At 42.9% G+C, this 12,747-nt stretch overlaps 1 protein-coding gene and 1 long non-coding RNA gene across 2 annotated transcripts in view; one reads left to right on the top strand and one right to left on the bottom strand.

Annotated features, from left to right (window-relative positions):
* Positions 1-8,088, bottom strand: part of LOC127597274 (cuticle collagen 1-like) — a gene marked incomplete at its 3' end in the record, with an annotated part of 44,290 nt that extends 36,202 nt beyond the window's left edge. Inside the window, exon 1 of the mRNA XM_052060186.1 lies at positions 7,959-8,088. Coding sequence (XP_051916146.1) covers positions 7,959-8,065 — 107 coding nt within the window. The remainder of the gene's footprint in view (positions 1-7,958) is intronic.
* LOC127597759 (uncharacterized) lies at positions 3,399-4,086 on the top strand. Its single transcript, XR_007961719.1, has 2 exons — positions 3,399-3,561; positions 3,931-4,086. It is a non-coding gene; the product is annotated as an uncharacterized LOC127597759 (long non-coding RNA).
* Positions 8,089-12,747: the final 4,659 nt, after the last annotated feature.

Below are 12,747 nucleotides of genomic sequence, written 5' to 3'. Positions count from 1 at the left end.
CACGTCGAATCGGCGCCTCAGGTCTACAGACCAAACTCTACTGTCAGTGCCGAAAACTAAGCGGAGCCTCAGAGGGGATCACCACTTTTCTGTTGCCTGTCTTTCCCTTCCGAACTGAAGGTCAGTTAAATGTTAGCCAAGCCCCATCCATGTCCATTTATAAAAAACATTTGAAGACACATCCTTATTCTTTGGCTTTCGACCCAATATGAGACTGACACTGTTCTCTTGTTTTCTGGTGTATACTGTATATAGAATACAATACATCTTTATTTATGTAGCGCTTTCACAACAGCCGCAGCTCTAACAAAGTGTCTTAGAGAACATCCATCCATCCATCCATCCATCCATTTTGCGATCCGCTTTATCCTTCACCAGGGTCGTGGGGGGTGCTGGAGCCTATCCCAGCTGTCTTTGGGCAGTAGGTGGGGTACACCCTAATTTGGTTGCCAGCCAATCACAGGGCACACACAGACACAGACGAACAACCATCCACGGTCTCACTCACACCTAGGGACAATTTAGTGTGCTCCATTAACCTGCCATGCATGTTTTTGGCATGTGGGAGGTAACCGGGGTATCCGGAGAAAACCCACACACGCACGGAGAGAACATGCAAACTCCACACAGGGAGACCATTGCCGGAATCCTAACCCTACACCTCTGCAGTGTGAGGTCAACGCGCTAACCACTGGCCCACTCGGGCATCCGTTTTACAGAACAGTTAACATAAAATAACAAAAAATGGTTATATAATATCACACATGAGAAATGGACAGTCATGCAATCATAACCATATATCAGCAACCTTGTTGATTGAAGCAGTTCTAAATGAAAGAGGAGAGGCTCAAAGTGTCCTTTCACCAGTGGATCAGACATGTCATGCTGAAAATGTGCACACGTCTGCTCCAAGCTAAGTTTTGAAATAGGTGGAAGATTCTTGAAGTCCACCATCAAGGGCCTCACTTTACGGAAGGAGCGGTCCGATCAGCTGGCTTTTGGATAATTGGTGGCAAGAGAAAAGTGAGCAGAATCATCTACTGTGTGCCATGCAGAAGTCTGAGGGCTCCGACCAGTCGTAAAAAAATCTAGACTAATCTCCCAGCAGATCATCTTTCCACCAACCCACCCTTCACAAATGTCAGATTGGATTTATTTGGCTCCTGGAGTGTCTATTCTCATCGGACAAGAGGAGGCTGCTCAGAAAGCAAACGCTGCGCTGTGGTTTTTACGTGTATGAGCATAAGAGCCGTCCATATAGAAGTCATTGTGTCCCTCGATACATCTAGTTTCATTCATTCTGGCTAATTTCCTGCCTGCAAGAGGACCAGTTAAAAGTATCTGGTCTAATTGAGGAACCAATTTAGTGAGTGCATGCAAGAATCTCAAAATACCTCCCAACATTGACGACAACAGTATTAAGTCCTACCTTTGAGACCAAGCATGTTCCTGGACCTTCAAACCTCCACACACTTCTCATTCTCAAAGGAGAGAATGATCAGGCTCGTCAGAAAGATACTCGACTCCATGTTCCTACAGTTGAAAGAAAACGTACCCATGAAATCTTGGTAACCTTTATGGCAGAAGTATCGGCTATCATCAATGCCCTCTTGTTCCTTTGACAACTGACCCAGACGAGTCGTTCATACTCACACCAGCTACTCTTCTAACTCAAAAAGTGGCCCCTCTACCAGCTGCTGCAGGATAATTTGGACCCGCTGACCTGTACAAGCGCCAGTGGAGGCATGTCCAGCATCTGTCCAACACCTTCTGGGACAGATGCCGTATACAGTTTCTCCCAAACCTGCAAGCACAAAGTAAGTGGCGGTCTCCACACAAAAACATCGAGCCGAAGAACATTGTTCTCCTTCAGGATCGCCAAGTACAAAGAAATGAATGGCCACTTGGAATAGTAACAAAGACTTTTAGAAGCAAAGATGGAAGAGTTCGAGGTGAAGGTGATCAAGCCTGGAGGAGAGACAATCTTCATGACACCAGTCACTGAACGGGTGTTGCTTCTTCCTCCAGATGCGTAGGCAATGGACAAGTGGGTGGCACGTAATCATGCCGGGTGGGGAGTGTTCTGTCCCCAATTTACAGTTAATCTAAGTTTGAATGTTGCATTTAAGGTCCACTAAAGAAATGTTCATATTCCTATGCATAATTAAGAGTGTTTTGTTATGCAACATATTTCTTGATTTTACTGTAAACACCAACGTGACGTCGTGAAAGCAGAAGACGTGTACGCGGAAGCAGGAAGTAGAGCGATAGATCGTCAATGAGAGAAACGTTATGGTCGTCAAGTTTAATCCAGCACAATCCACAGACATATCACGCATTTGGTAGCATCGTGGGTATATACAAGTTTGTTTCGTTATCAGTGAACAGTTCTGTGACACTTTATGTTTGAAATGCTGCTCGGTGAACTGCAAAAAATATGTTCGGATTTGAGCGAGCGCTTGCTAATTGCGTTAGCACGATGACGTCTTGCTAATGTCGCAGTCCGGGTTATGTTATTTTATTCTGTTGGTTGTGAACGAAAAGCAATTCATATACTCTGCGATTTCAGTTTTTTATTGTAACATCTGTGCATGGTGCGAATTGAAGGTAATTTCGCCTCATTGTATGTTACAGTTTCACCTTTTTCTCCATTATTAAACCTGTGGACAAAGCGTAACGTCTTCAGAGTCGTGGTGTAGAAGATGAGTTTAGCTGACTGTCCAAATCTGGCCGAGACAGTACAATACCAATGCTCCAACATGCCAGTACACAAATGCCAAGACTGCGCTCCTCCTCTTGATTTTTTCTCCTCGCTCTAGTTTTTGTTGTTGTTGTTGTTGTTGACGGTTGTTTTATTTGTTGTTTTTTGTTTTCAATCATGCAGCAGGTGTTTGCAATTTGATGCCAAACCTAGGAAGCAAAATTGTGTCTGAGACCACGAAGGATAAAAGGTCTGAGTTGAGGTCATATTCAAACAACCAAGTCATTATGAAGAAAAATCCTCTTTATTCTTTGATCTGAGTGCAGGGGGCAAGGATGGTAATTGTGCATTACACACACGACCGCATGCTGATCATTACAATAAGGATTGAATGAATCCTGACAAGTTTTCTTGAGGGACAAACAGAGCTCACTCTCAATGCTCTGGGATGACATGCCCAGGGAGCCAGGTGGCGAAGTAGATGTTGGTCCAATTGGTGGTAGAGGGGGGTTGTGTTCATCACCAGTAAAAGGCTGGATGAACAAGGTGGTGGTCCAGTTGGGTCATTTATATCTGCAGTCACTCATGTTGGTGAGGTAGGTCCTGGCGGGGACCTAGTTGGTGGTCCTGGTTTGAAAGGTCAGGCTGATTGTATTCATCTGGAGTAACACTTGGTTCAGATGGGTGGTTTTTAATCCACAATAATATGTGACTGCAATGGTGGCTGGTATTTGCCGGGTGGCTAATTGATGATATGAAATAAATGTCTGAGTGATGGTATAGCTTGGCAAGGTGTTGCTCTCGTTCGGTCGTTTTCATCCGTTGCCCTCGTTGTGAAGATTATGGATATTGGTCAAATGGTTCACCAGGATGTGATAGTGGGCCAGGTAGCTCAGGCTGTGGTGGCAAGTATTGGTCAGGCTGGGACAGTGGAAAGTATCGGAAAGGATGGTATGGTGTCAAGTAGCGGTAATCCTGGTGTGGTTGCAAGTATCGGTTTAAATGGTGTGGTTGCAAGTATCTGTAATAATAGTATGGTGGCAAGTATCGGTAATGCTGGTATGGTGTCAAGTATTGGTAAGACTGATATGGGAATGGCTTAGGTTGCCAAGGCACTGGTGGCCAACGGTGACCATAATAAGTCGACCAAGGTGGATAATATGGAAAATTTAGTGGTGACTCAGGAGTTCCTGGTGGTCCAAGTGGTTCTGGCATACTAGGAGGTCCAGGTGGTCCAGGTAGCTGAGGGTGTGGTGGGAAGGATTGGTCAGGATACCTTGGTGGAAAGTATTGGTAAGGCTGGTTTGGTGGCAAGTATCCGTAATATTGATATGGGAATGGCTTAGGTTGCCAAGGTACTGGTGGCCAATGTCGACCATAATAAGCCGACCAAGGTGGATAATATGGTGGTCCAGGTGGTCCAGGTGGTCCTGGCATACTAGGTGGTCCTGGTGGTCCAGCTTTCCCGGGTGGGCCTTCTGGGCCATGTGGTCCAATCTGCCCGTCTGGTCCAGGTGGTCCTGGTGGACCATTTGACCCATTTTGTCCAGGTGGTCCTGGTGGACCATCGTGTCCAGGTGGTCCACTTGCACCCTTTGGCCCTGGTTTACCATCTGGTCCAGGTGGCCCTGGTGGACCATCTGGCCCTGGGGGACCATTTGGTCCATGTGGTCCTGGATGACCTCGTGGTCCTAATGGTCCTGTTTCACCAGGTGGTCCTGGCGGTCCATCTGGGCCTGGTGGACCAGGTGGTCCTCCTGGTGGTCCAGGTGGTCCTGGTGGATGACTTCGCACTTGTCGAACCTTAGCAGAAAAACTGCTGGTTCCTGTGATAAAGAGTTGGCATCTTTGTTACATACATGCCTTTCACTCACTCTTACTTCGTCGTTGAAGGTTTGATGACTTACCTAACACCAAAAGGGCAACAGTGAACACCTTGAGAATGATCATTGTGGCTGGTGATGTCCTAAAATACAATGAAAAGAGACGGTCAATGTACTGTACTTTGAGGGAAAGTCCATCAGGTGAGCATGGGAGGAGAGCTGACTGTCAGTTTAATGGGGCCCAGTTCCATGCCTCGCCACGAGGCACCTTGACTGTGACTTGGAAGAAGTGACTCACTGCCAATCTGAACGTTGTTGCCGTCGAATGGAATTCTCACATTTACTGAAACCACGACTTTCTTGGAAATCAATTTCTTGTTGAGACGCTAATTGCTTATTTTGCCGAAAATGGTCCCAGCACCAACCATACACTGCACGCAGAGCCCCACCGTGCAAAAGCCTTTAACTTTACAAAACCATATTCACAATCCTCACCTGTCAACAGATCTTTTTTGGTCAAATTTAAAATACGTGCATGGGACCATCCCCCATTTTTTTAATGGAAAATGCTTATTGAGAGTACATCAGCGATTTTTGAAGTATGTTTTGAATTAAGCAGTGGACAAAGAAGATTGATACTACCTTTATCGCTGTTTCCATTCTTTGGTAGTCAGCGGGAGAACATTGCAAAATCTTAAAATATTCATCTACTTCCACAGAATCTGGAGAAAAATAGCTTTGTTTCGTATACTTTCGCTTTCTAATATCTGAACAGTGGTTGCATTCTATTAAGCACGTCAATTACTTTTTGAAACGAGAGCAAAATAATTGGGATGTAATGATAAACAAGTGCTGTGAGTGACACCAAAAAGATGCTGGAAAAAAATATTCAATGCCAAATATTAAATTTTCTTGTTTTTTAGAAGCTCCAAATTTCTTGAGCATTCTTTTAGCTGTTAAGAGTTTCTCATAATAGTTCTTGACACGTTAAAATATAATTAGACACTTAAAAAAAATGTATTCAATGTGTGTGTGTGTGTGTGTGTGTGTGTGTGTGTGTGTGTGTGTGTGTGTGTGTGTGTGTGCGCGTGTGTGTGGAAGAGATTAATTTGAAGGCAGCACCATGTTTTAATTGTCAGAAGAAAAAACATCCATGCCCAAATATTGCCAACAGGTGGCACTGTAGAGCTCCCCCTGCAACTTCACACCTGTTGGTCATTATGTAATGAGTTGTATAAAGTGACTCCCGCCCGACCACTCATGGGTGTCATGTTTCGTTTTCAGTCTTAGGTTTTTGCTACTTTGATTTCTTGTGATTTTGTTGCTTTCACTTTACGTTCATGTTCCCTGGCGAGGCAAGGGTTGCCATCACTTTTGTTCCCGTTTCCCCGGCGAGGCAAGGGTTGCCGTCGCTTTTGTTCCTGTTCCCTGGCAAGACAAGGGTTGCTGTCGCTTTTCGTTCCTGTTCCCCAGCGAGGCAAGCCTTTGGACGACGATGGGACGTTTTGGGATCCGTCCCTTGAGGGAGGGGCACTGTCATGATTCTGTTTGTGACCAACAGGTGGCACTGTGGGGCTCCCCCATGCAGCTGCACACCCGTTGATCATTGTGTAATTAGCTTTATCAAAGGACTCCCGCCCGACCACTCATGGTCAGGTCATTGTTGCTGTTTGTGTGTTTGCGACTGTCATGTTCTCAGTCGTGTTTCGGTCATGGTTAGTTTATGCTTCAGTCAGGATTTTGTTTGCTCCTTTGGATTCTTTTTGTTTTCAGGACTTTGTTTTGGATTTAGTTTTCTCTGTGTTTTAATACAATTCATCAAATACCCCCTGCCCCCTCCCTCTGGCCTGCTTTTTGGGGTCCACGATGCATCGTGACAGGAACAGTCCTTTGATTTGTGATTTGTTTTAAATTTGTGGGCAAATTGCTGCAATTGTTTTATTTCTGCACTTTGTTTGAAATGTCTTCAAAACAAAACTTATGTTAAAATTTTGTACTCATTCATTACGCTGCACAAATGAAAATGTATTACCAATCAATCCAAATCTAATGAAATAATTGTTGTCATGCAAATGTCAAAATATGCTTTGTTCCAATGGACAAATCTTTTTCAGGTTATAAACTGAGCGGATTCTTTGTTATGTTTTTAATTCAACTTAACTATTTAAAACTACAACCAACAAATGTTTGTTTTTCCTTTATAAAAAAAACATTTCTTGAAGGTCAAATTCACAGGTTGCACCAATGTGAAGCCCAAATTTGGGAAACGGTACTTCATCATCAAGTGCCAACGTCACAAACATTCATTAAATATATTAGCCCAGGCATGGGCAACTGGTGGCCCGCACACTGCAGGTGAAACACTCTTTGAGTGGCCATTTCATTAGTTTAAAAAATTTATGTTTGTATAAATGTTTATTTTTTGGGGGGAGGGGGGGGATTTGGGGTGAATCCCCAAATACTTACAAGTGGCCATTGGCAAAATCACTTGTTCCCACATTTTTAAAAATATATATATTTTTAAAAATTAACAAAACCATTGCCTCAATCCATTTCAGTGACCGTTCGTTATTCCCAGATTTTTGCTTTTCACAGAGCATATGCCCCACGAATAGCGGGGTATCGCGGTTTAGTTTTTAGGTGTAATGTTTCCATTCATCACTCAATAGCAGACATGGCCTTAAGAACATTTGCACCAGGTCTTATACTGCCCTACATTACAGCCTAAGAAGCCCTAATATTTTGGGGGAATGACAAGCAGGACATATTACCTTTACATTATTATATATTGGTTTTATATGTGTATATATATATATATATATATATATATATATATATATATATATATATATATATATATATATATATATATATAATTGATTGAGTTCAGTTTGAGTTTGATTTGTGAAAAGAAAATCCCCCCCCCCCCAAAAAAAAAAGACAACATATGTCGGTTTGCTGTTGAGCCATTTTGTGCCATCCTGAAATCATGACTTTTGACTTTTATGCTCAGGAACCCTTTGCACTGCATTAAAAAAAAGTGCATACCGGTAGTTGATTTTGTTTGTTAAAACCCTTTGTTATTGAAGGATTGATCTTTTATACCTGTACTGAAAAAAGTGTTGTGAAAAATGAAATCTGTTTGGAGCATGTATTTTGCGTGTTCGTATGTGTTTTGTTCGTATTTTAAATAGCATTTTTCTTATACGTCTGGTTTCACATGCAGGGGAGAGAAGACTATACCTCCACTGCCTACCCCAACTCCACCTCACTGCTTTCCAACTTCATTGGACAAGCGTGCCAAAGGGCATGAAGCAATGCCCACTTGAACTTGAGTCCAAATTTTTCAGGTGATGGTACAAGTGCAACACCAAATATGTCTAACATTAATGTCACGTTCCCTGAAAACACTTCAAGATGGAGAAAGTACTCACCACAAACACTCAAGATTGGCCTTGGAGCTGTTGTCAGTCCCGCTTCCGTCTCTCTTCTGCCGTTTCACAGTCAGTAATGGAGGGCTTAAATCACTTGTCCGTCCCATTCAGGTGGGGCACTCGCCTAGGTGGGTCATTTAATTGACTTTTCTTTTGTTTTCACACAATCACAGGTGATTATTGCCAAGCAGTGTTTCTGCTTCATGTTGGCAAGCTGCATGTCAATTAAGCCATTTTGAAGTGAATAGATCACACAAAATTTCATCACCGCAGGAATTGTATGAGCTTTGTACTTGGAGTCCCAATATGCTCTCAAATAGCTGATATATGTTCATGTTATTATTATTATTATTTTTTTTTTACTGTCTGTTTAGCAAAAAAGGAGCTGCGTGGTGTATGTGACAAAGACTATTGGGGCTTTGCAAAAATAATGGTTTGTCCGTCTTTGGCCAGAAGGCCGGGGACACCCTGAACTGGTTGCCAACCAATCGTAGGGCACACACAGACGAGCAACAATCCACACTCGCACTCACACCTTGGGACAATTTAGAATGTTCAATCCGCCTGCCATGCATGTTTTTGGAATGTGGGAAGAAACCGGAGTACCCCGAGAAAATCTACGCAGGCCCGGGGAGAAAATGTAAGGAATTCACATGTTTGAGCGACGGCTGTTTGAAAGTGCTCTACAAATACAGTTGAGTTGAATTGAGCATGTAAATGAGTTTACATTACACAGGGAGGCCGAAGCTGGAATTGAACCCAGTACCTCTGCACTGTGAGGTCGAGGTGCTAACCACTGGATCCACCGGGTTGCCCATTGTGGAACATTTGTTGAAATAATTTGCTGAGGGCAAAATAATCTAATTTCTGAAAATCAAGTTTTCATTTGAAAAGAAAACATAGCATTTTCACTCGTCAGGCATTTCAAAATCAAACAGCATTATTCCAAAATTGATGCATTGTTTTTCCGTGAAAATTCTACACACCCCAGGGTGAAAATCCAAATCAGAATCATCTTTATTTGCCATTCTTAAATAGACAAAGAATTTGCCACCAGTAGGTGGAGCCACTCTAACACTACAGCAAGCAAAATGAATATTTCAGACAAACACATACAAATGCAGGCATTGAGAATTGTAAGAGGTGCCCTTATATGATAAAACGACAACCGTGCAATGGTGATTTTGAGTCCCAAAACAATTTAAAATGACCAGCAGCATGGTAGTAAAGAACAAAAACAACAAATAATGCAACATGACAAAGTTACAATAGTGAATACGGCAAAACAGAAGTGCAAAATTGGCAGACATAAACAGAATGACACTCAGGAATTAAAAATCAACTTTTTCGGAAGTTCATGGCGAGAGGGAATAAGTTGCTGGAATGTCTGCTGGTTTTCGTGTGCATAGCTGGATTGCACCTCCCTGTGGGAAGGAGCTGGAAGAGGTGGTGAACAGGTTGCCGAGGGTCCAAAAGAAGTCCAGATTCTCTTGTGTTCTTTGTTTCACCAGCTAAAGCAATTGAGAACAGAGAATAAATGCATTGTGAAAGTTCACAGTCAACTAAAACCTGTCTTCGTTCTTGCAGCCCATAGAAGCCCTCGAGAGCACCGGTCCCCAACCTTTTCTGCCCCATGGACCGGTTTAATGTCAGGCAGTATTTTTGGGACCGGGATTTTTAAGGCCAGAGAAATACAACAAAATAATATGATATGAACTGTATGGTATTCTCGTAACATAATAATAAACATGAATCATGACGCGAGGAATGTCCGATTTGGCCGAAACATTCTCTGGTCCCTATGGTAATGTTTAAACGTGCCTTCATTGAACATAAGATACATCACAAACAAAAAGTGCTTGAAAAATACGACTCACCATCGCTGCATATTATGCAGAAAGGGCTTGCTGCATGGGAATCTCCTGTTGAGATAAATCTGTATCTTCAATAGGACTCCTGATCATGTCTGATGAAATGTAGCCTTCTTTTTTTTTGGAAGTCTTCTTCTGTCTCCTGGCTGGGCCTTTTCCCCTTCCCAAAGGAACTTTCCAAAGACGTTAGTGGTTTTCCTCATTTTGCTAGCTCTTGGGTTTCATTTTAGCGGCAGCCTATTACGTGACTGAGAAGCACGGACTTCACCTGCAGAGAATCTGGCAATTTTTCAAAATAAAACATTTTCAGATTCTGAAATGAATGAAACAGAAATAGTGTAAATTATGTCGTCTTTCTGTGAAGCCCGGCACCAAATGACCCGCGGTTACAGGTCCGTGGCACGGGAGTGTCACGTTCCGTGTTTGCCACCAGGGGGCAGGCTTCCTGCTTGCCGCCTGCACACCTGCCACCCATTGGTGATTAATTACACGGGGTTTATTTGGGCGCTCTGGCAGTCGACTCACTGCCGGAGTATTCCACGCCGTGCCATTACACTCGCCGAGTCTTTATCTAGCAAATCATTGCCTTAAAGTCTAGTGACTGTTACTGTGAACTTTCTTATCATCTCGTTCGAGATTCTATCGTTGCCTAAATTTATTTCCTTGCTATTTTTTTACGCAAGCTTTTTCTGTTGCCTCCTTATTTATTCCTGGTCCTTATTTTGACCAGCGTTTTCTGTTGTTTTCGTCCAGATGGGAATTTTGTGTTTTATATTAAATCTCATTTTTTCTGACAACCATTTTTTCTGTCTGCTATTTCGGGGATCCACTTCCTTATTTTGTTGTGCACAAAGTAATTATTCTATCGCTTCAGGCACAACGTGAGACAGGGAGTTGTCAGACTAGTGCAGGTATCGATGATTTTCTTGGCAGTCCTAACTACAGCTGAATGATTTTTCATTTTCTTAACAGAGCCATATTCTCAGACATTGTGATCATACGCTCGTCAAAGCTGTTTTGTTTTTTTGCCAGCACTTTTAGTCCCCCAAGTTCACCAATCAACAACAAACAAACTTGCCAGGCAGATTTTTGCACACCACATATGAGCTGCACTTGCTCTGTGGCGCAGTGACATACTCAGCTGTTTTCGTGTGGATCAGGCCCCTAGGTCATCTTTGCTGTTTTGCAGCAAATAAGCTACAATTCTAACACGTATCATTGTCACTAAAAGCGCATGAGGAGTCATGAAACATAAAATTCTGTCTAAGAAGCAACAAGATGGAGAAGCCATTCTAATAGCTTAGCTTGAAATGCAGAGTTGCAAAAGAACCCCCCCCCCCCCCAAAGAAAAACAAACAAACAACACTGACCAGCAAGGTTTTGTTATGTTTTTGTGCTGATCTGACACCATCAAGACAAAGAGGGAAATCAAAACAGCCAATATTCAAACAAGCAAATCTTTGGTCACTGGAAAAAAAGCGCACTCTGAAGTGAGATACAGCTACCCAGCAAGGATAGGATGTTGCTGGGGCCCTGATGGGAGTTGGTGATAGCGGGGGCAAACTGGAGTATTGCTGCTGTCACAGGCTGGGTAGCAACAGCAATAGGCTCTTGCTGGGTGGTTGTGGCTCAGTTGATAAAGTGGGTAGTCCAGTGGCAGAAAGTTCAGTTTTTTTCTTTTTTTTTTAATCTTAGCTGCTTTTTTGTGTTGCTTTTACTGATAGGCATGCTCGTGACACCAGCAAGATGCATGCTATTGTTCCCCTACTCGGAGATGGTGACACCAGCAAGGCCAACATGAAAACACAAGAAAATCATGCTGGCTAATGCATGGGAGGAGGAGGGCGGGAAGTGAGCAGGGAAGTGCTTCGGTGCAATGGCATGCCATGTTCTCTCTAAGCGGGGTGGCGTAAATGGCCCGTCTTCTGCAGGTTGATTGCCCTTCAAAATGTGCAATAATTGTTGAAAAGAATAAATAAACCTCTGAGGGACATGAAAGGGCCCATTTGACCTGGACATAGAATGTGCCCCAGCATAACGCTATTGCGAAGTGATCAAACCCGCTGATCAGATTTTTGCTACTTTCACTGTTTCACAGATCCTTAGTTAGGCAGACTTGCATGTCTTCTTGTGAATTTCTCAACTCATCTTTGTTGAAAAAGGACAAAAATTAACACCCACCCATCCCACTATTTGAGAACTGATTTGAAGAATGAAGTTATTTTTCCGAGAGATATTTTCTAAGTTGCTTGAAATAAAACCTGAAACTCATTCCTCGCCTCACCTTTCTAACAGACGTGTGCTGCAGTGCATATTGTCCAATTGTTCTTTCGAAAATCATTTTGCCCCATTCTTAATCCATTGCAGTCCTCCTTTGCAGCATATCAGGTGGCCCTGGTCAACTACTTGGCTCCCTCAGAATTGCTGTCGGCCACTTCGTCACTCACATGGGCTTTCCTCTCGTCTTTTCATTTGGCGGGATGTCCAGTTCTTATTAATTTCATGCTTGTGTCATATTTTCATTTTCATTGGAGACTCTTCAGCAGAGCATGACTTCTGCTGTCAAATGTAGCCAAAAATGTCAAACAACAAAACTCCTGGGGAACAGCAGAACCACTTCAAATGGTGGCAAGTGTGAGCTGACACCCAATAAAAATGCATTTCGTTGTAATTGGTTCGTAGTAAATACAGCCACACCTCCAGTTATGAGAGAATGTGCACAGTTGTGCAATCACATTACCTCGGTCGTTTTTTGTTTTTGTTTTTTCCTTTTAAAGGCTATAGGTCACATTACTGCTGGAAAAAGTTTCTAAATGATTTATGCTGGTCTCATTTATTCTCTGAACCGCTTATCCTCACAAAGGTTTATGGTATGCTGGAGCCTATCCCAGCTGTCTTAACGTATCTTGGTATCATTT

Source organism: Hippocampus zosterae, chromosome 3, assembly GCF_025434085.1.
Source record: "Hippocampus zosterae strain Florida chromosome 3, ASM2543408v3, whole genome shotgun sequence".
NCBI classification, from domain to species: Eukaryota; Metazoa; Chordata; class Actinopteri; order Syngnathiformes; family Syngnathidae; genus Hippocampus; species Hippocampus zosterae.
Note: the sequence above shows the minus strand (reverse complement) of the source record. Positions and strands in the feature narration are given on the sequence as shown.